This window comes from Diadema setosum, chromosome 16 (assembly GCF_964275005.1).
Source record: "Diadema setosum chromosome 16, eeDiaSeto1, whole genome shotgun sequence".
Lineage (NCBI taxonomy): Eukaryota > Metazoa > Echinodermata > Echinoidea > Diadematoida > Diadematidae > Diadema > Diadema setosum.
The window spans coordinates 17,679,565-17,702,150 of NC_092700.1; the positions used below are offsets into that span (position 1 = coordinate 17,679,565).

The 22,586-nt window shown below is 42.9% G+C and overlaps 1 protein-coding gene across 1 annotated transcript in view; it reads left to right on the forward strand.

Annotated features, from left to right (window-relative positions):
• The window catches only part of LOC140239573 (E3 ubiquitin-protein ligase UBR5-like), a 61,064-nt gene extending 39,543 nt beyond the window's left edge, over positions 1-21,521 (forward strand). The window contains 16 exon segments of the mRNA XM_072319403.1: positions 130-331; positions 1,210-1,343; positions 1,748-2,001; positions 2,675-3,419; positions 3,954-4,259; positions 5,205-6,144; positions 7,992-8,202; positions 9,002-9,257; positions 9,933-10,186; positions 10,657-10,787; positions 11,420-11,668; positions 13,104-13,188; positions 14,443-14,709; positions 15,803-15,956; positions 16,690-16,790; positions 17,319-21,521. Of these exon segments, the coding sequence (XP_072175504.1) occupies positions 130-331; positions 1,210-1,343; positions 1,748-2,001; positions 2,675-3,419; positions 3,954-4,259; positions 5,205-6,144; positions 7,992-8,202; positions 9,002-9,257; positions 9,933-10,186; positions 10,657-10,787; positions 11,420-11,668; positions 13,104-13,188; positions 14,443-14,709; positions 15,803-15,956; positions 16,690-16,790; positions 17,319-17,531 (4,502 nt within the window). The 3' untranslated portion in view covers positions 17,532-21,521.
• The last annotated feature ends 1,065 nt before the right edge of the window (positions 21,522-22,586 follow it).

The following is a 22,586-nucleotide window of genomic DNA, read 5'->3' on the forward strand; positions in this document are numbered from 1 at the left end:
TAGACCCCGTTAAAGATTAGTTTTTTAATTGAAAGGGCTATGCTCCCTGTGACTGGAGATGGATTTATAAATGATTAAAAAAAATTCTCACGTTGGTTGTGATTTCTTTTTCCCGATTACCCGCTGTAGGGGGAGGATTGGCTTCCCTGTTCTTCTCCGAGGATGAGTCATCGTCCAACGCCGACGATGCGGAGGAGGATGAGGAGGAGGACAGTGATAATGAGATCAATGAAGATGAGGAGGAGACTGTGGAGCAGACCTTTAACGAAGACTCACTGGAACGACCCATCGCAGCCAGCTCCAGTGGGTCTCAAAACCAGGAGGGTAACAGGTGTGTAGAGAGCTCTAGGTAGCTTGGCATTGTTGACCCATTTCATACTGAATTCTGAAATGCCCGTAGACTTATGTACGCAGGCCACCAGGTTCTTGTACGGAATGGGTTAACTGTAATACACTGCAACATAAAATGGTAATTACAGAAATATCTGTACTACATTAATTTTCGCTGATTTCACTCTACCTCTCCCCAGTGCAAAATGTTAACCTTAAAAAGACTGGGGGACATCATGCTCCCTCCTCCCCCCCTGGAAATTTTGCAATAACTTCCAGAATTTATAGGATCTCACCACGAAAATTTGTGACTGTTTTATTTAGAGTCTTATGCATTTTTTGATACTTAATTTGCATATATACCTGCAGCGGTTATGGTATTACATAACATTTTTAGAACTCACAAATATAGTGCAAAAATGAATAATAAAAAAAAAAAGATGACTTTTGTTCCTCTGCCCAGTAGGGGGTTGTGGAGACCTGACTTCTCTTGATGAATGGTTGTCACAAAACGCAAGTATGATGTATGAAACATTTATTCCTGAGATCATTTTTATATATCTACATTACTCTGAGTAAGACTGAGATTTCTATTTTTTTTGAGAGAATTGAAGTGCTGTATTAAAGAAACGAAAGGACTGTACCAAACATACATGTGTCAGTGCAGAACCTTTTGGTAATATGATGTCATGATGCATATAAATCATGACACAGTACAAAGGATAATCCTGTCATTGATGTCGGGTGGAAAAGTGGTTGACCCAAAATGAAGCTACCAAAAATGCCAGAGTTTCGATATGCTCTGTCACTGAGTGCATGCTGAGGTGTGACCATTTAAATCCAATGAATGCCCTTCTCTCCCATTCATATTTGTCACAGATCCAACCAGCCACCACACCCACTCCAATGGGCATTCCGCAATCAGCAGCCTTCCACGTCAGGAAACTCTCGCAGTGGTGGCCCGGGGGTCGTCAATGAGGTGCTGGGCTCGGCAGGTGGAGCACCGGCTGTTGGTGAGTACCTACGTCCAGTCCAACTCAGTCCACTGAAGTTATGAGTGTATTGGGCAGTGTGTAATGTATGGTGTGGTTTCATTTTACTGTGTAGTTTGTGATATCAAGTCAGGGATGTGTTCTGTAATCGAGTTGATGTCTTCATCTTGACAGTGGTTGTATGGTAAAATGTCCAGGAGGATCCAGAGTTGCCTTCAGACTCATCAGCGCTCCTAGAGTTGGTACCATTCTTGTTCTCATAAAGTGAAATGGTAAGATGGAGCAGTCACTGAATTGTATGCACAGGTTTCGACTGTGTTACATTGAGAACATGTTACAGTGTAGAAGGAGTTGTGGTCATTTTGTGTATGTGATGTGTGAGTGCTAATACCCGTCAATAATTCTCCCCACTTTTTCCCACCCAGCCTCCACTGGTCTCATCTACATAGACCCCTCCAACCTCCGGAGAACCACCATCTCGACGGCAGCCAATCCGGCCCCGCCCACCACCGGCAACACGGAGACCACGCCCACCACCACGGCTAGCCGGCTGGCACGGGCCTTTGGCATTGTAATGCGCCAGATCTCGGACCTGATGTCGCTGCTGCCAAACTACAAGGCACCGGAACCAATCACAGAGACCCTGGAGATTACTGCAGAGAATGCCAAGGAGCTGCAGGTATGGCCAAACCCCAACTTTTGAAAAACATCTCTGGCAAGCCTCCCAATTTTTATTTTTATTTTCATCTTTTATTTTTTCCAAAAGTACATGTCATTGCACCATGGCTTTTGTTACTAGCACAGCGTACATTGGGTTTAAGCTCCTTATTTAACAAGAGCAGTGTCATTTAAGTTATTGATAAGTTCCGGTTTCAGGTGTTAGTTATCATTCTTACAAGTGGGTTTTGTCTAATGAAAGCTGGCTCGTTGTAGCTCTGAATATAGGCTCCTGTGGTAAAGATACCGTGTAACAGCTGTATGTTCATTTTCACTGTTCATCGGATGCTTTTCATTCTTGAAAAGTCAACCAGTGTTTACAGTCGGATTTTTCTCTGTTTACTTTTGTATTAATGACATGTGATATGCCCTATTAAGCAAGGATTTCAATATCAAAATCACCTTTTTCTAAAGTCCAAGTTTGTAAATCTACTTAGCAGTGTTTTTGAAACAAGATGCTTCCAATATATTCATTGTCAGTCTTCCTGATATAAATTCATCACCTTGTCTATGAAGGTTTGTAGCTCTCAAAATTGATAAATATATGGGTTTGGTGGTGTTGCCTGTATCTTTGAATCTAATTGCCATGAAAGGTTATGGATTATGTTATGTTTTTGTTTCCCTCTGTCTGACAGAGCTATGTACATTCCAGCCTGAAGCCCACGTGGGATTGGCTTGTGTGTGTCATGAACAGCACAGAGGCACAGCTGCGCTATGGTAAGGCACTCATGGGCGCCACTGACCCCTCCCACCCAACACACCCGCTTCGCAGCCAGTACATGCGCACCCTGCGCGGGGCGGCACGGGAGGCGGCAGCACGCGAGGAGGCCGCCTACCAGCACTCGCTGGAGAGCCGGAGACGGGGCGCCCACGGCAACACAGAGGAGCACGGCGCCATGATGGACTACCTCTGCTATGTGCTCTCCCTGATGCGCTCCCACAACAGCGAGCATCTCGGCTCATTGCCCATGCTGGACATCGCAGCTCTCAAGCACATCGCCTACGTCCTGGACTCCTGCATCTACTTCCTGCGCTGCTTCGAGCAGGAACCCCTCTGCGAGCCCTCCCAGGCCTCCGCCGGCAAGCGCCCCTGGTGCTTCGTCCAGGACAACGAGGCCGGCGGTGACTCCAGGATGGAGGTCGATGGAAGGGAGACGGATCGGCCGTCCACCTCTACAGGGCGCAAGCACCCTTTCTTTGTGAGATCGGACTCCACCACCTTCTTGGGATGCCCTCCTCGGGATCCCATCGAAACTCCCCTTGCTGAAGCCCTGCCCCTGGCAGACAGACCCCAGTTGCTGCAGCCGAGTGCAACTAAGGAGCAACTCTTTGGCATGCCCCAGAACCCAATGCTTCCGGGCGATTCAGACATTGTGCTAGGTATGCAATGATGGTGTTATTGTTGGCAGACAATTATTACTTTTTCATTTCACTTCATTTAAATAATCCATTTGTAGGGTGATCCATGAAATGTTTCATTCTTATTCTTTCACGTTATTCATGTGGATTATCTGGGATTTGATAACAATATTCTATACCACCAATGCTAAATTGAAATTAACACCCTGCTAGAATCAAGCATTTCCCCTGATAGGCAATGCATAATTCTATGCCAAAATTCACAATGTGTCATCATTATTTGAAGTCTTGAATGTCGAAGAAGTGTAGATCATGGCCAACATGGGATTTGAACATGAATAAGATTTGAGTCATTGACAGGAATCCTATAACTTAACATCCATGGAACAATACCAAGTTCAAGTTCAAGTTCAAGTTTTATTAAACCAATTCATTAAACATTTGACATTTTACAAAAGGATACAGCATTAAGAATAATGAATGGTTTGGGACCCCAAAAGAAGCAGAGCTTGTAAAAACTCTTTACACGTTCAGCGTCAAATATTTACCCCCCAGGCCACAACCAGTCTGTGACTGTGCACCAGTCTTTCCTGGAGATCCTGCCCACCCAGATGAGCGTCTCTCAGCGACAGATGGTCGGCCAGCTGGGAATGGATGAGGACCAGGAGGAGGAGGAAGAGGAAGAGGAGGAGGAGGAGGAGGAAGAGGATGAAGAAGACGAGGAGGAGGAAGAGGCTGAGGAAGGAGCCAATGACCTCAGCGAGCCCCGCGGGGCAGGCAGCGAGGACGCAAAAGAAGGGGGCGTGTCGGGAGGTGCCACTACCAGCTCGGAAACCCAAGAGTCCTCATCCCTACTCTCTGGTATGCCTTGGTCATAATGTCTCTTTAATGACTTCCTTCTTTTACAATTCTGTCTCTTCCTCATCTTCTTTCTTTTTATCTCATGTTACAGGTTTCTCTGCATGTTATGTACTCCCCTCAGTATTTTTCAATATTTTGAGCATCCACTTTTTTCTTTGAAATTTCAAATATGACTTCATGTCTTTGAAGTATTGTGACTTCAGTAGTAGTTCTTTGGTTTTCAAATCGTTCAAACTCGTGTAGAGGGATTAGTGTACCTGAATACCAGAGTTTTATTTGTTTTTGTTTTTTGCCACATTGATTTGATTAAACTTGTGATATGCTGATCTGGCAAATAAATGTGATGTTCCTTGGCCTTTATGTTGTGAAGATTTGTATGAAATCTTGAGATATATCTTCTTTCATTTGCAGCAAAAACCTGTCTCTAATTCTGATAAATACCTGAAAGACCTGGTAGCTTGCGGACACCATGGACATGAAAGGCTGACTGAACTCTGATATATTTGAGAATCCCTATAATATATAGTGCATATAGCTTTATTGCTGAAGTAAGTGTAAGTACACACATAGCCAAAGAATCTCAACTGAAATCGGCTGTTACCGATGAGCATGCGCTTCGTTGCACATATTTGCTGACCAGTGCTGTTTATGGCTTTCGAATGTACCCCGGTTGGCAGTGAATTAATCGAGCCATCCATTAATCCCCATGCTACCATGTCTTTAAGATAGGTTGGATATGTCTGTTACATTATTTTGTGCTTTTATACCTCATATTGAGGATGCTGGTGTAGAAATGTTGAGATGCCATGATTTCACCTCGAGCAAGGCATCTTTAACCTGTTGAGGACGGTTTAATTTTGCTACAACATGCATTTCCCATAGATGCTTGCCCGAGTATACTCCGGACTCGTCCTCAACGGGTTAACTTTTGGCTTTTCTGCACAGGTGCAACAAGTCTGGCTAGTGCCTCCACGCTGCCTGTGAGTCAGAGTCTGGGTGAAAGCAGTGACCCCTCCCAACCTTCTGGACCTATGTCTTCAATATCCTCCTACATGAGCAGTGGTTCTTCAGGATCATCAGCGGAGCAGGGTCCTGTTCCAAGGACAGTGCCTGGTCCAGCCTCAGATGCCAGGAGGCGGACGCAGGATCCCCCTAGGACTCCCTCGGGGTCCCTCCCAGGGCCCCTCTCCCTGGATTCTGGTGCTGGAGTAGCGCAGCCACGCCCAGGTGGAAGTGACAGCAGTGGAGGGGATCAGGGCCACCCTGCTGGTGGGATGGGGGGCAGTGCTGGACTATCGCTCTCACCGACGATACCCATTGCCGGTGGCAGCAACGCCACCTCGGCAACGCTAGTCAGTGTAATACGCACCACTGGCTCTGTGGACAAGAGCACTGCAGCGGGTGCAGAATCTGCCCAAGGGCATCCTGCTGGAGGGAGCCGGGATGCGGCGGCCAGCATGCCGGGCCCCAGCCGTGTGTCGGTCTCGGAAATCCCCCTACCCCCTGACCCGCAGCGGGGTGCAGCCGAGGACCTAACGGCGGCTGCTTCGAGGGAAGTCAATCTCGGGGCCCTCTTCCATGTGAGCCAGGAAGAGGCGGTCCAGGCGAGTCCAATGAACTTGTCAGAGTCTGCCAGTAACGCAGCAGCAGCGGCAGCGGCTGCTGCGGCTGCCGATCCATTGCCCCTGGAACTGTCCAACCACGAGACGGGAGAGCGCAGTCGGCCAACATCTGCAACCAGAGACCTGGATCAGCAGGACTATGCCGACCCGGAGGATGGGGGAAGAAGGAAAACCCCCAGCCGGGGTGGTCCTACAACCGTTACGGTCAACCGGTCAGACATCCAGCCGGTCAACTCCTTCGACCAGATCATCCGACTCCTACGGTAAGTTGTCAGACTGTGACAGTCTGTTCATATATATCACTTACGTGCACACGCTCGGAGTTGTCTGTACGGCAGTTGCATTCATTTAGTAGTAAGTGAGGATCAGTGAGTTACAACAAGAGTTTCAGAAACACAAGATGATGATGAGTTTGCCTCCATTAAAGGGACATTCCAGACGATTTTCATAATTTCACATCATGTAGTACATAAATCAACAACTCCACGTATAGATTTGTTGAATTTATTGTGGTTCTTGAGCAGAGAAACAATACTTTGAAAAACCTTAAACAAATTACACTGAACAAGGATGATGACATAGGAGGCTCACATATTTCAGAAATGTAGCAGTGTAATTCCCATTACAATACCGCTTGCTTGCGAGTTCACCTGTGTATAATCTATGCATGCCTTCTTCTTTTGTTCTACTTCCTTGAGCCCCAACTTGTGCATTCTTATGGGGACTCTGCCATGTCATCATCCTTGTTCATTGCAATTTGTTCTAAATTTTGAAAATATTCTTATTTTTCATCTGGATTATCATAAATTCTGAAACTCTGTCCTCAGTATAACTAATTTATAGTTGTTTAATAAATGTAAAAATCTGAAAATCATCCGGAGGTCTCCTTTAATTTTAAAACTGTCAGAGATACACCATCTTATACCCGACATCTTGTTACCTCTCAAAGTAAATAATGATTACTGGATGAGTACCAAGCCTAAGTTGTAGTGCCTGTGTGAATATTTGCTGTAACCCCATGAAAAAAGAATACAAAAATAATTTTCGTCACCCTTTAGGTTTTGCCGATTTCATCTGCAGTAGTGTTTGAATTTTAGGGGTTTGAATCATCCTTGAGGTCAAGTGATTGCCATTTGATTTCTTACATTACATCTTAAAGATTTGTAGTTACATTTGACACTCGTTACGTGATGTTCAGAAAAATATTATTGATGGCCAGATGTGCTAATGCTAAGAATGTGTGCTTCTGTATTCCCTTGACTTAGCAGTGCAAGTTTGTTATATCTTTAAATTGTCATAAACACACAAACAGTTATCATGAGTTACGCTGTCGCTATTCTCATATTCAAAGCAGATATTAGATCTTGTTTTGGTAGTAATGTAACTATACTTTTGAGAAAGTACTGTTTTTGAACATTAACATAGGCTGTTATAAGCTATAAAGACATACAAATCAACAAATCTACATTGTATAACATCAAGATGACATCAATCAAGAAGAATCCAGTCAGCATAATCAATCTTCACTCTGACTTTAAAGGAACTGTACAGTACTGGTTGAAGTAAGGATTCGTGTTTTGAACATTCCTAAGTGAGATAATGAAAAGCCTCTTTTGAAATATGAAAGAGCATGTAATTTTAAGAAGGATTCAACGTTTATTTGATGAAAATTGGTTTTCAATGGCTGAGACATCCAAAAAAGTGCTAATAATAAAAGGCGACATGCCCCAACTTTATTAGTATCTCTTTGTTTCACATTGTTTTTGGATATCTCAGCCATTTCAAAACCGCTTTTCATCGAATAAACTGTTGATACCCCTTAGAACTGCACGCTCTTTCACATCTCATAGAGTGGTTTCTGAATATCTCATAAAACGTTAAAAGCGAAATCTTCACCTCGACCAGAACTGTACACACCCTTTAAATTCTCTTATAACCTATGAAGTCACACAACTTAACAAATCTATGAAATTGAGATGATGCACATCTCAATCAAACCCATAATCAATCTTCCACTCTGACTTAGAATACTTATTGTGAGGTCAGTAAAGGCTGCTGTAATTATAGGGGAAAAAAATGACGAAATGATGCTGTCTTTCCACCCGACCAGACCGCTCTCCCCGCTGCTGTCAGCAGACATGCTGCTGGGCCGGTGGCGTCTGTGCCTGGAGCTCTTTGGCCACGTCTTCCTGGAGGACGTCGGTGCCGAGCAGGGCTCCGTGCTCAGTGAGCTGGGGGGATTCGAGGTGAAGGAGTCGCGCTTCCGGCGCGAGATGGAGAAGCTGAGGAACAACCACACCTCCAAGGACCTCACCCTCGAGGTAGGTGCACGGTGATGCCACAACAAATTTTCTCCTCCTCCTCTTCCTCCTCCTCCTCTCCCTCCCCTTCTCCTCCCCTCCCCTTCCTTCCTCCTCCTCCCATCCTCCTCCTCCTCCTCCTCCCCTCCTCCTCCTTCAACTCGTGCGCATGGCAGATTGTCGTTAGCGCGCTTCCCTGCGCCTGGCAGATTGTCGTTGCAGTGTGGGAGTGCGCATGGCAGATTGTCGTTAGGGTGTGGGAGTGCGCATAGGGTTAACAACATTCTGCCATGCGCACGGAAGTGCGCTAACAACAATCTGCCTTGCGCACGGAAGCGCGCTAACGACAATCTGCCATGCGCACGACGAACTGTGTATTCAGGGAAAACTGCCTCCTCAATCCTGAAGATTATTGCAGATTTCAGCCCTTTTTCCTTGTGTGTGTTTGCATGTGTTTGGCCACTTTATCATAATTTCAACCTACTCTTTAGAAGAGAAGTAAAGTGGGTTCTTTTACTGTATGTGCATAGGGTTTAGCTCTCCTTCACAAAAGACCAACAACTTTGAGTCTCCTCTGAAAGATTAGGCAACAAGGACAGAGGACACTATTGCCAGGCAAAATATATATATTTCTTTAATCTATGAGGTTGGCTGTCCAGGAGATTATCCATACTCTTTGTGTAAGATTGTCTTATCATATATGCAAAGAAATACTGAAAAAAGTGTCAATTTTCGCATATTAAGAGAAATATACAAATGTTTCCACTGTGAGCCTTGGAAGTGAGTTAACTCTTCACATTGTGTCTGTTTTTATGGACAGGTGGAGCGTTCTCGCGACCTGCTAATCCAGCAGACGATGCGGCAGCTGAACACCCACTTCCACCGGCGGTGCGGCGCCGGCATGGAGCGCCTGCCCATGCCAGTCCACCGGGTGAAGGTCACCTTCAAGGACGAGCCTGGCGAAGGGAGCGGGGTGGCGCGCAGCTTCTACACGGCCATCGCCGAGGCCCTCATGGCGCCAGAACGTCTGCCCAGCCTAGAGGACTGCCAGGGATCTAACAAGGCCCCTCAGTATGGTGAGTAAGGGGGCGGGACATTCAAAAACTTTTCTACCCCCTCTCCTCTCCCCTCTTCCACTCCCAAAAGAAGAAAAAAAAACACACACACACACACAAAAGCAAAGAGAGGAGCTGAACTTGACCACACATGATTAGGTTAGGGTGTCCCAAAGTTGGGTGCATGAGTGTCGTTTCTGTGCCCAAAATTAACATCTTGCGAGAACATGCAAATTGTTGCATTGCCTTGACAGTGCTCCCAGGAAATTACAGGCAGTTTAAAAACTGATGGGGGAGGGGGGGGGGGGGGGGGTACCAGATGAAAAGGAATTCAACAAATGATTTATTTTCTCATTTCTTTGATTGGAAGCGATTGAATCCCCTCTTTGACTTTCCACGCCCTCTCGTAAAGAGCTACTCATCACTCAGAATTCTGCGTTTCAGCATCATCTACTATCTGCAGATAAAAGTTTATGGAAATTCAGAGGGTTAGAAAAAAAATGGCCATCATTACGTAACTTGTATATTGTCACTTTTTACCAGTGTGATGTTTTTTTGCTGTTTACAACAACAGTGCCTTGGTCGTTTTCTCATGCTCATTCAATTCACATCATGTCACTTGTTGTGTATGTTGACAATTATCGGCAGTGTTATGCTTTTCCTTTCTACAAGACTTGAGCCATGTTTCCTTCCCAGGCCTGATCCAGCGGCTCCGGAGCCGAGAGCGGGAGCGGGAGCGTCAGCAGCGGCGCAACGAGCTGCGCACCGGCAGCGGCCGCATGGCACAGAGCCTGGACCGGGACCGCAACACACTCTCCTACGATGCCCGCCCCTTCTACCCGCGCGACAGCGCCAACGCGGACGACCGCAACGCGGACTTCGAGCCCCTGCCCCCGTCCAAGCAAGCTCTAGGGGAGAGGCTGTTTCCCAGGGTGTATGCCCTGCAACCGGTAAAGCTTGCCTTTGAGCTATATTGTGATACAAAATGTATTTCATATATTTTGCAGAGAGAGAATCAGGCATAAACTCATAGGTCCAAATTCACCAAGATACTTTAGACTTATCTCATAGATTATGGAAATTTCATCTGCATAAATGTGTGAGACAGATCTTGTCTGGCAGCACTTTTTTTTTAGTCCATGGTCTAAATGTAAATCATTGATTTGACTACATTTCTGAATTTAGGTCATTGAGTTAGAAAATAAGCAGTGCTGTTAACATTTACACTTCAAAATTAGCAAAATTCTCAAGAGCTTTCAAGGAGACACTCGTGTGTTATGTGCATATCTACAGGCAAAGAGAATTTCTGAATCTAATTTTTTTACATCCCCTTAGAATAATGATGCCCTATATCATTTTGCTTGTCTGTTTTACATCTCCACCAACTCCCTCCCTTTTCCCCCCTGCCATCCCCCAACAGTCCCTAGCCAGCACCATCACAGGAATGCTCCTGGAGCTGCCCCCAGCCCGTCTCCTGCTCCTTCTGGCCAGCGAGGAGTCTCTCCGGGAGAGGGTGGAGGAGGCCATGGACATCATTGTCTCAAGAGGGAGGTAAGAACCACCATCTGTTCAGCTCTCAATCACTCTAGCAGAGATGCCAACTGTTAATTTTTTACAGTATTTTGTCTCCCCCTCCCCCCCCCCCCAAAAAAAAAGAAAAAATAATAATAATGATACTGCAGATATGGAAATACTGGTTTTCCCAAATTGTAGTGCCCTGCATATCTATCACAGGAAAGGTAAAAATAGTGTTTTTCCACCCAAGATACGCCTTTGCAGCATTGAGAATCCTGCAATGCTGTGTGTATAGTTGCCATCCCTGCTGTAGTGACAAACATATGAAAAATCAAGCAGAAATACTGGCCAAGTTAGAGGAAATAAGACCATGAGGTGAAATTTAGTATTTTTTAAGGCATAGATGTGCAATATTCATGTCATGTGTATGAAGCACTTTCTATTTTCTTATGATAGTACTTATGTTTTCCATGACACCAAAGCAGAGGTTTCAAGGTATATGGCTGCACAATTGCTAAGTTATGGGAATCAAGAGTCATTTGTATAAATTAATATTAAGGTTTGATAACCTTCAAGGACTAATTAAGATTTATCATGTCTCTTTTTCACTGTCTTTGACTCCATCCAACCCCCCCCCCTCCCTTTCTTTTTTATCTTCCCCTCCCTAGCCGGGACGACCCAGCGGACAGCAGCCGCCTGGACCTCGATATCTTTGGCCTCGTGGAGCGGGACAAGAGTAAGGGCCCCATGGAGACGGCCGGGGCTTCCTCCGGCGTTCCCATGGAGACTGAGGACTGCGACGATGCGGACCGCGACAACGAACCCCTCTTCTTCCAGCCGGGGAAGAGGGGCTTCTACTCGCCCCGCCCAGGCAAGAACTCCACGGAGAGACTCAACGTCTTCAGGAATGTCGGCAGGTTAGTGAGATGCTCAAGGTCTTTAACCCTTTGTGTGCTTTGAGTGGCGATTGAAACAGAAAACACCATAGCATTGAGCACACTGTCCAGATTCCCTGGCTCTGACACGATTAAAGGGGATGACTAGTAACTGATAAGTGTGAATCAGTGGGAATGCTAGGGATGATTGTTCCAATCCTTGTGGGATTCATTTAAGAGTACATTATATATCTATTGTTGTGTGAAAATTATTTGCTTCAAAATGGTCTCATATTCAAGTAATGTGCAGTTTAATGTTTCCAGGTTAGCATGCTTGTACAGTGACGGGGCGATCGTTAACGGCCTGTTACAATCCCCCTGACACGCTAACCTGGAAACACTGAACTGCACATTACTTGAATATGAGACCATTCTGAAGCAAATTATTTTCACACAACAACAGATATATAATGTACTCTTGAATGAATCCCACAAGGATTGGAACAATCATCCCCACCATTCCAACTGATTCCCACTGATCAGTTACTAGCCATCCCCTTTAAAGGGATCGTATAGTTTTGGTTGAGACCTAATTTCAGGTTTCTAACATTTTTTTGGTGAGATAATCAGAAACCTCTTATGAAATATGAAAGAGCATGTATTTCTATGAGGAATCCAACTTTTATTTGATGAAAATTGGTTTTTAAATGGCTGAGATATCCAAAAAAGAGCGATTCTAATAAAGTGTGGGACCCACACTTTATTGTGATCGCTTTGTTTTACTTTGGTTTTGGATGTTTCAGTCATTCCAAACCCGATTTTCATCAAATAAACTTTGAATTCCTCTTAAAATGGTATGCTCTGTACTATATCATAAGTGTTTTCTTGGTATCTCACAAAAAGTTAAAAGCCCAATTTTCATCTCCGCCAATACTGTATCATCCCTTGAAGGATAGCAAGATGTAAGAGAAAGTGAAAGTTTGTCTGAAGATATCTGACAACTCTATATAGCTGAGAAAGTAAGTTGAGTCACCACTATCTACTTTGGATGTAAACTAATCAAAGCACCTTTTTATAACTTACACCATATCTCCTTTTTTTCCCTCTTGTGTAATGCTAAAATGAAAAACTGAGCAGTATGAATAGTGAGAGTCATTGATGGAACCAGTTGATTCGCTGTAAAAGTGGTTATTTTCACGCTCGGCCGTGTAAGATGAGTTTCGCATGTTTTTTAATACGATGGAATCAAGACATGAACTACTGGAACATATAGTAAGCAAAAATATTCTCTTTCTTTTATTTTTGCACTAGTTTCTGGTTGCGCAAAATGCAAGAAAATAAGAATTTCTGCTTTTACAGTGGTGAAATTAATGTCATAAAGAAGATAATCACTTAGTTTTGTTTGATCAGTGTGATTTTGTCTGCAAAATGCAGTCATTATGTAACATCTCTTTCATGTTCTCCTTTTTCTGCACAGAATCCTGGGCTTCTGTCTGCTCCAGAATGAACTCTGCCCTCTGACACTAAATCGCCACGTCATCAAGTTCATGCTCGGAAGAAAGGTAAGGCACCAGAACTTTGTGGGGCAATCTGTCGCTTGTCAAAGACTGTTTTGTGTTGATTCTGTAGTTCTGTGAGCGAGTTTGGCATAAAAGTTACCCACTGATGGTTGCATCCGAGCTTATGGAGAATCCTAGAAATTTCAATCATATTGTGATAAAAATGTTGATGCACATGTGATGAACAGAATAAAGAGAATTATTGGAAATCTGTGGATCACTTTATGCTATGGTTTAGTTTCCTTTCACCATGTAGACCACACAATCTGTGGTTCTGTGCTAGTGCTAGTAGTAGCGGTAGTGCTAGTGATGGTATATGTGACCCTGCACCACAAAACAAACAAAAAGTCGCCAGACATGGATTTTTAGTTAAGGACAGATTCTGAAAGAGCGGACTCTAAGCTTTAAAATGATGTATAACTCAATTCAAATTGATTCTCCTAACCTATATAAATATTGGAAAGAAAGCACACACTCTGGAAAGTGTGAACTGAGAAAAGAGGCTCTGAAGTACAGGGTCTATTCAAGTGCTTAATCTTTACTAAGCCGTACTACCTGTGCCATGAATGGAACAAAAACATGATGTTAATCACTGCAGCACCAACAATTAAGGGATTATCAGATCAAGCTGAAATTAAGCATGGTCTATAAACACATTCTGACCATGATAAATGTCAACTTCCAGAGCAGTAGCATCATCCTTTCAAAAGTTATTAGAGTTGAAAGGGAAGAGGGTGCAAAGGATTCTCAAGAAATGATAGGGGCCTCTAAAAAAAACCTGATCGCAATACTCTACCAAAAAATGGGGTTGTAGAAGAACTGCTGAAAACCCACTTTTCCCATTCAATTTGTGATCCCAAACTCAAGAATAATGCAGAAGAAGAATAACTCTTTCAGAAAATATGGAAAACTCAAAATTGACTCGGTTCACCCATTTCACCTTTCTTGAGTCCTCACGTAAAATCAAGGGGTGCGACTTTTTGTTTGTTTTGTGATGCACGGTCACATATGTACATTTGTAGTAGTAGTAGTAGTAGTAGTAGTAGTGATAGTAGCAGCAGTTGTAGCAATCATAGTAGTAGTAACAGTTAATACTGGTAGACATGCTACGTTGTTAAAAGGAGAAGTGGCAGTAATAGTAGTAGTAGTAGTATTAGTAGTAGTATTTAGTCGTATTAGTAATGGTCATGACAGGAGTAGCAGTAGAGTTAGTGATGATGATAGAGACAACGATGATAAAATCCTTTTTTCCAACAGATTGGCTGGCATGACCTAGCTTTCTTCGACCCGACCCTCTACGAGAGCCTGCGCCAGCTGCTCTTGGATGCGGAGCGTGGCCGGGCGTCGGCCATCGAGGCCATGGAGCTCACCCTCTCCATCCAGCTCTCCAAGGAGGAAGGGGGTCAGGTGGTGGACTTGATGCCCGGTGGCTCCCACATCCGTGTCACCGCCGACAACGCCTTTGACTATGTGCACCGCTACGCCGATTACAAGATGGTGGTGGCAGCCCAGAAATGCCTTTCGGTTAGTTGAATAACAGTGATGGTGATGATGTTCATGAAGATGGTGTTGATGATGATAGTGGTAGTGATGATTTTAATAGTGATGATGGTGATAATGATGATAGTGTGTTGATGATGATGATGATGATGATGACGACGATGACGCCGATGGCGATGATTACGATGATGGTAATGTTGATGATGTTGGCGATGATGATGGTGTGTATGATAATGATGCTGGTGATGATGATGATGATGGTGAAGATGGTGATATGGTCTTCTTTATTCAATGTGGCCTCCATGGTATATGCACTGTTTTGCCTTTATCATTACCTCAATATTGTGAAGAACCAGTCAATATGTCTAGATGTAGAATGACATAATGTGTAAAATGTCTTGCCCAAGGATGTATTAACCAGGCAGGACTCCGAATTCAAGATCTCCTATGAAATAGAGTCAAGAGCATTTTTACACACCTTATCACAATTCTCCAACTGATACATCAACTTCAGCTATCACATACCTTATGCACATTCAGAGGTTGTAGTAACTTCTAAGTAGAAGCCCTCATTTGTATAACTTTGAGGCTTGCATGAAATGATGACAATCACCTTGTAGTCAATATGTAGGTCTTGTCCATTGTATGTCTTGGACTTTGCTGGTATGCTTACTTTGCCAGTGAGCACAATTTTTCTGAAAGAAGCTGGTCATGAGGAGTCATTTCGTAATCTTCCTACTCTGTGTTGTATCGCAGTGGCCTTTTACAGTTAGAAAGTCCATGTTGCACCATAAAGGGTGAGTCACGGTTTCATTTAACGTTAACATTTGGGGATTCAATGAATGTCAGAGAGTGTCGATCTAAAAAGTTTGGCAGGTTGTGGGCAGTTGCATGGGCTCTTGAGGGGTGACTGATGATACAAGTGTAAGTACAGAAAAGAAATGAATGATGAATATTAGAAGAAGAATAAAAAACAGTCATTTGAGTAAAAAAGAAGATGGAAAACTGCAGTGGAACAGCAATGTATTCAAATGGCCCTGTGATGTGTCTGGCCGTCAAAAGTGTATATTGTCTTGCAAGTATTACAAACTTGGTCTCTGCCGTGTTTGTGTTTTAGTCCATGCGGCAAGGTCTATTTGACGTCCTACCCCGTAACGCCCTGGACGGTCTGACGGCCGAGGACTTCCGGCTCCTGGTCAATGGGTGTGGCCAGGTCAACGTCCAGATGCTGATTGGCTACACCACCTTCAATGATGAGACGGGCAAACTAGGTAAGCAGATCTCGGCTTTGTCTTTATTAGAATTTCACTCCTCTCAAACTCGCAGAATCCAAGCAATATTCATTTAGTTCTGTTCTGTAGACTACTTCAAAAAAAAAAAAAAAAAATCGTTTTTGCAGTTCTCCTTGCATTCTCGCCACCAGTACTTCACTGTGGTAGCACTGATACAAGTCGTGGCATATTTTTTGGGGGGATTGATGTGTTTAGAAATATAACCATGTAGAGATTCACTGACTAATCATTGATTTTTATGGCAGGACGTCCTAGATGTTTACGGACCATTACCATTAACACTGTTTACGGACCATTGCCAATTACCTGGTAGGGCGTGAACCACGAGGGATTTTGGTATCGTGTGCTCATTTTCATGCTCCTTGAGGAAAAAATGAAGTGATTTCCATTGGCTTGATCTTTTAAATGAAGTGTAACTCTCTAACACATGGAACCTACCCTCTATGTCCCATTCATGGGACCAAGTATTTGCATCTCTTGCAAGAGTGGACTAGTTATTCATTGGTATCAAGTACCTGCTTCCTTTGACATTGAAAAATAATTATCTTATGTGACATCTTGTCTTAACTTGACTAACTGGTCAGAACTGTCAATTTTTGTTACCACTGGGAACAAAAATAGTATGAAAGACTGAAAAGTGAACCTGATATAGGAGCAAGCAATATGATGGATAACATGCCTATTGTGTGCGTGTCTGTTTGTGCCCTTACAGGTGATGGTCACAGCAGTGAAGGCAACGACAAGCTGGCAACCTTCAAGCAGTGGTTCTGGAGCATCGTGGAGAAGATGAGCACCCAGCAGAAGCAGGATCTGGTAAGTATGCATGTCTGCTTAGAGACCGCATCACATGTCCACCTACAATACCACATCACACATCAAACTTAACAATTCATCACATGTATGCCTAGATACTGCAGTTGGAAAAACCTCATTTCTGCACATGCAGTATGCCAGTATTTGAGTCATGAAAGTTCATTTTTCGCTTCAAGTTGTCATTTTTCTTTCACTGGCAGATTTATAGATTTAATTAGTAAATAAGCAGGAGTTATTACATAAAGTAGTAATAAGTACCTGTAGTCAATGTAATGATTACATGAAGTCCTGCTGAGTCATTAAGAGAGAAATTTGTGTTTGACGTAGTGTGTGCAAAGTATGTGGTTACAGATGAGCACACAGTCAGAGAGATCAAGTGCAATACCTAAGAGACGATGCTGTCCCATTTCAAACCAAGTCCTTGAACTGCTCACCTTTTCCTCCTTTGTAACTTTGTTGCCCTCCATTGTTCTCTGTGACACCTACTCATAATTATTTGACATACCACGTTCCCCCTCCATCCCCAAGGTATACTTCTGGACGTCCAGCCCCAGTCTGCCGGCCAGCGAGGAGGGGTTCCAGCCCCTGCCGACCATCACGGTGCGGCCGCCGGACGACAACCACCTGCCCACGGCAAACACCTGCATCAGCCGCCTCTACATCCCGCTCTACAGCTCCAAGGCCATCCTGAAGAAGAAGCTCCTCCTGGCCATCAAGACCAAGGCATTTGGCTTCGTCTAGGGGTGTGATGGCCACGCCCAGGAGGGCGTCACCTCGCACCATGGCTGCTGAGTCTACCGGAGTGATGCCCTTCCACATTATGTCTCTGTGATTTGCTCAACTGATTCATTGTGTGCAACATCACCATTTGTGCATCACCTCATGACTGTGGAGTTAAACCAGCGGGATCCCATACACTCCTGTTTCCATGGTAACTGGTTCTGAACAGGTGGACCTTGGTGTGAGGTGTACCTCAAAGCCTTCTAAGCTGCGATTCTTGAGGAAGAATTGTCACCAACTAAGTGCTCCTGGAGTGGTTGATGCCCTGACGGCACAGAATAAAGACTTGGAACTCATATTCAGGATGACTTTGAAAAAAAAAAAAAAAAAGCAGAAAAAATCACAGCTCACACTTCTGTTATAAAGGTGGAGAGTTTATGTAAGTAAGAGGCAAACAACAGTCCTTTCTCCTGTAATTATTCTCTCGATGCAATTTCATGACAACGTTATCCACCCTAGTTCACTTGCTTGTCCTCCTCCTTCTCCCTTGTACATGCCATTGCCAACCTCCTTCTCCCTTGTACATGCCATTGCCAACTAGTTAAGATAGAATTCACACAATTCTGTTGCATTCATAATTTTGTGTGAAAACAAAAGAAAAAAAAAGGAGAGAAGAAAAAGAAAGTAGTGTAATTCAACAAATTTTGATCACTGACAATGAGCTGCCTTTGTTGGTGGGATGATGTGTGCTCAGAAAAAGTGTTTCTAGATACGCAAACATAATGATATTCTGAGTTACATTTTGTATATTTAGCTACACAGTGTGGTGTCTCAGTGGAAAAGTATTACAGTAGATGTACGCCTTGTTTACAAAAGAATTGAATGTGAATACGACAGAGTGGCCGATGATGTGAAGTACACGTGTAGTATAGCAAAATTGTTTGATTTGAGGCCAGGTTGAGTTGAGAATGAAGATAAAGATGCTGTTTTTCATGTTTTTCTGTTTGTTTTTTACAGTGCATGTCAATTGTTTCAGCTGTACCTTATTTCCCTGCAACGTGTGGCTTCTGATAGGAGTCAAGACAAATGAATAAAAGAGCAAGAAAGAACGGTAATGATTAAGGGAGTCAAAACAGGCAGATAAAAATTCAGTACATTTATGTTACTTTGATAACAATTACTGCAACTCTCTTCAACCAAGCGCAGTAATGAAGCGGAATATATCAGTCCTGACACGCTCTCGCTGAGCTCACTTGATAGTCGGTCCAGCCGAGGTGGCTTTATATACATGTATATGCTCAGTACTCAAAACTGAAAAATGTGCACGGTCCCATTTGAACCAGTCGATGATAAAACAATGAATGTTAGGAAGGCATGTGAGGGGGATCCTCGTGCTGCAGACGTAGCAATACTTTTGGCACCTCGTGATCTGTTTGGCAACTTCTCCACTCTGAGCATCACAATTGTGGAGGTATTTGGACTCCTAAAACTTTTTTTTTGATGTGCTAGTCAGAGACGAATGCTTGCTAGAGATAATCGAGTTATGGCATCACACGCGTTGGACTCCTGTGAAATGACTTCTGTCCACTCTTGCGAAGTGACTTCTGTCTCAAACCGTGCAGTTGCTGTCTTTTGCTTCGAGTCCTTGTTTGCATTGATGGAACACAAGCTGTAGTGTACTACGTAAGAACCATGTGACAGATGTAAAGTACAGCCACCAGTGAGTGCACCAGCCATCATTTCCAAAGAATCTTTTGCCATCAGAACACGTGGTGGCTTAATTTCAGGACAGATGTTCAGAAAAAATAAGTAGTAGTATTCTGTGTTTATGTATGTCCTCACCTCGGCAGATATGAGTTCTTTGTCGATGTGCATATCTAAGACAGACCAAAGCAAGAGTTCATACTTCTCTTGCAAAAGGGAATAGAATTTCTCAGACAGACTTACTCCAGAGCGAGAGATAGTTGAGATTTGGATGGCCCATTTATAACCTACATGTAGTATTCTCCTGCAGTGATGGTATGATAGGACATAACATCATGTGCACACACAAAAAAAATAATAAATAAATTCACAGATGAGGAGGAACACACACATTGTTACACACACTGTAGCAGTAGCAGGTCTGTAGACAGAGAGACCCAACATTATGTGTGCAAAGAAATCTCTGTCACGCATTTACACATCTTGTTTGTTGTTGTGAGAATGAAGCAAACTTCTCAACTTTCGCACCAAAGTCTCTTGCATATGGAGGCAGATAGCGAAACAAACCAAACCAAGCCCAGTACACGTCTCAAGCTGCAATGCACACTCACGACACAAGCACGCCCTCATGCCTCGTTCAGCCGTGATTTCTGTTTGTGTCAAGAATTTGTTCATGTTTGCTGGGTACCATGCATACATCTGATTGTCTTCAGAGGTAGTATTTTACAAATTGTCTAGATAATTTCCCTGATTGGTTTGGATGTGTTGTATAAAGTTGGCTCGGTTCGAGGAAGATGAAATAAAAGCCTATGTGAAACTGGATGGGACCAACCCTCTTCTCTTGGATGCATCTCGTGCAATTTTTCTTTTAATTTTACTGTATTTAAAATTTCTTCATGGATGGAGCATTTTGTTACTTTATTCTGTAATATAGGTCAGTTTGGTCTTAGGAAGCCTGAAATGAAGTTTCAGTGATGGGTTTTTTGCATATCTCCCCCTCCCCTCCTTATTTTAATTGTGTCAGACTAATGATCTGTATTCAGGTTGATTGCCAAGTTGATTGTTTTTGTAAGTAATGTGGCCCTGTGGTCACTGCAAGGGAGACCCACTTGAGAGGGTTCAGGTTTCACAACTCAGAGGTCCTGATCCTCTTGTAGTGCAATGGTGTGTCATACTGAGCATTTTTGGGTGTAAATACTCTCTTAAATAACACAGGATGTGACCCCCACCCCAAACGGTGTCGCAGAAAGTATTTTGGTGGCAAAAGTCGTGTCAGTAGAGGTCAAAATCTGTAACGTTCAATAACTCAGTCCTGGCCCAGCTTTGTAAATTTGATAATAGAACTGTTTTTTGGAGACATGATAAAACTTACATTAATGTCACTTTCTTTTCCTTTCCCCCACTTTTTTTTTATTAGCAAAAAAAAAAAACCCCAAACTTTATGCTTTGAATTGATTTTATTGTTGTAAATATGTTTTTTTTTTTCTTCTTCTTCTTTTTAGTTTTTACACACATGTGGGACATTTAATGGATGCTGCAAGGCACACCAGTTGGTCTAGGAGTATGTGTGTATGTATTATTCCTGGGTAAAACACTGCAGTTCAAACTGAAAACAAGTTGATTTTGATGTGTCTTTTTGATTATTAGTTCTGTGTTTTTGGTGCTGCAAGATTAAGTCCCAGGAATACAGAGAGAGATGCGAAGAGACTGTGTGGATCTTGCAGTGGAAAGTGCAGGATTTGAAGTTTGTCATTCAAAGTGTTATGTTTTGATATCAAAAGGCTGGTTGTCTGTTTAATGTTGTAGGTAGAAAGAAAGAAGGAATTGTTCATACATTTTTTTTTTTTTATTTCTTAGCATGAGATATGTTCATCACAGAGTCCTGATGCCACTGACTAATCAAGAGATGCACACATTTCTTTGTGACTCGTTCAACTTTTCGACAATATCCCAAAGGAGATATATGTAGGAGACTTGAATGAGCAGATGCATCTCAAAAGTGATAGAAACCATTGCGTCATGCGGACAGAGTTTAGTAGTTAGACTAGCTGTAGTGTCTGGTGTAGAGATAGTAATGTATAGTTTCCCCACTAGTTAGTGTTTCTGCAGCTATAATTGAGGTCAATGCGATTTATTTGCGGTCTGTTGAGACCGTTTCTGTTTTTTTGCACTGTGGTTAACCCTTGACCTGCCACCCCCCTCTTATCTCCCAATGAAGATATGTATGTGTAAAATGTATGTTGTGGATGGAAAGACACACAGTGAAATAAATGCAACAGCACGCCCTCAACAGGGTGCTGAAACATATTCATTTTGTTGTTGTTGTTGTTGTTGTTATGTCTTTCCTCGTCTTGGATTGTGTCAAATATTTGTATTGGTAACTTGATCTTGTTCCTTCATTGCTTGCACAAATATCTCATTCACTGCCTATGAAAAGTGACCAAAATACATGAAGAGTTTGTTCGCAAAAACCGATAAGTCCATTTTTGAAGATTTTGAAGTACGGTCTCTGTCATAAAGTACAAAATAATACATTTTAAATGATGTATTGGTCACTACATAAAAAGGTACATTTTAGAAGTTATGGTCAAAAGAAGTAAAAATTTTCATATTCTCTTTATTTTTCTTCATCTTTAATCGCAAATATCTCCATTTGGCAAATATGGACTTATCGGTTTTTGCGAACAAACTCTTCACATGTAGTTGAAATTTCTGTATTTTGTAGAATGGATCAAGTCTTTTGTTGGTAAAGATGTGCAGTGCAAAAGAATATCCATATGTCTTATGCTGAGTCAGTATCACAAGCTGTAGTACATGTACAAAATATATTCCAAGCAGATACAAATGTACTTGATATCATTTCACAATGGCAAAGAGGAATGTCCCACAAACCAAGTCGCACAAAGTCATGAATCCAAATAGGTTCTTCAAGTAAACTCATGGAATGCCACTTTGTGTAACATTACTTCTTTTGAGATTTGTTTGTTATTTCTTGTTCATACATGCCCATGCTGCTAGCTGCCTCTGTGTTTAAAGTTGCATTCCTTGAACACTTCTAAGACAGTTCTCCTTGGTGTGTGTTCCTCAGATCACATGTACCCATTAAACAAACTTAACTAACTGTACTTTGTGTCATGGCCACACAAATTGTTATCTGGCTACTTTTTATTTTATTCACCCAGACTCATTCTGTAAAGCATCAACGGTTTTTAATAGTACAAACATGATAAAATACACATATGCGTGTACATCCACAGTGTACAATGTAATTTATAATCAGTACACATTCAAATACAAGCACGAACACGCATACACACTCGCAATATGCAGTGTTTCACTAAACATGCTATACTGATACATAATCATAAAGTA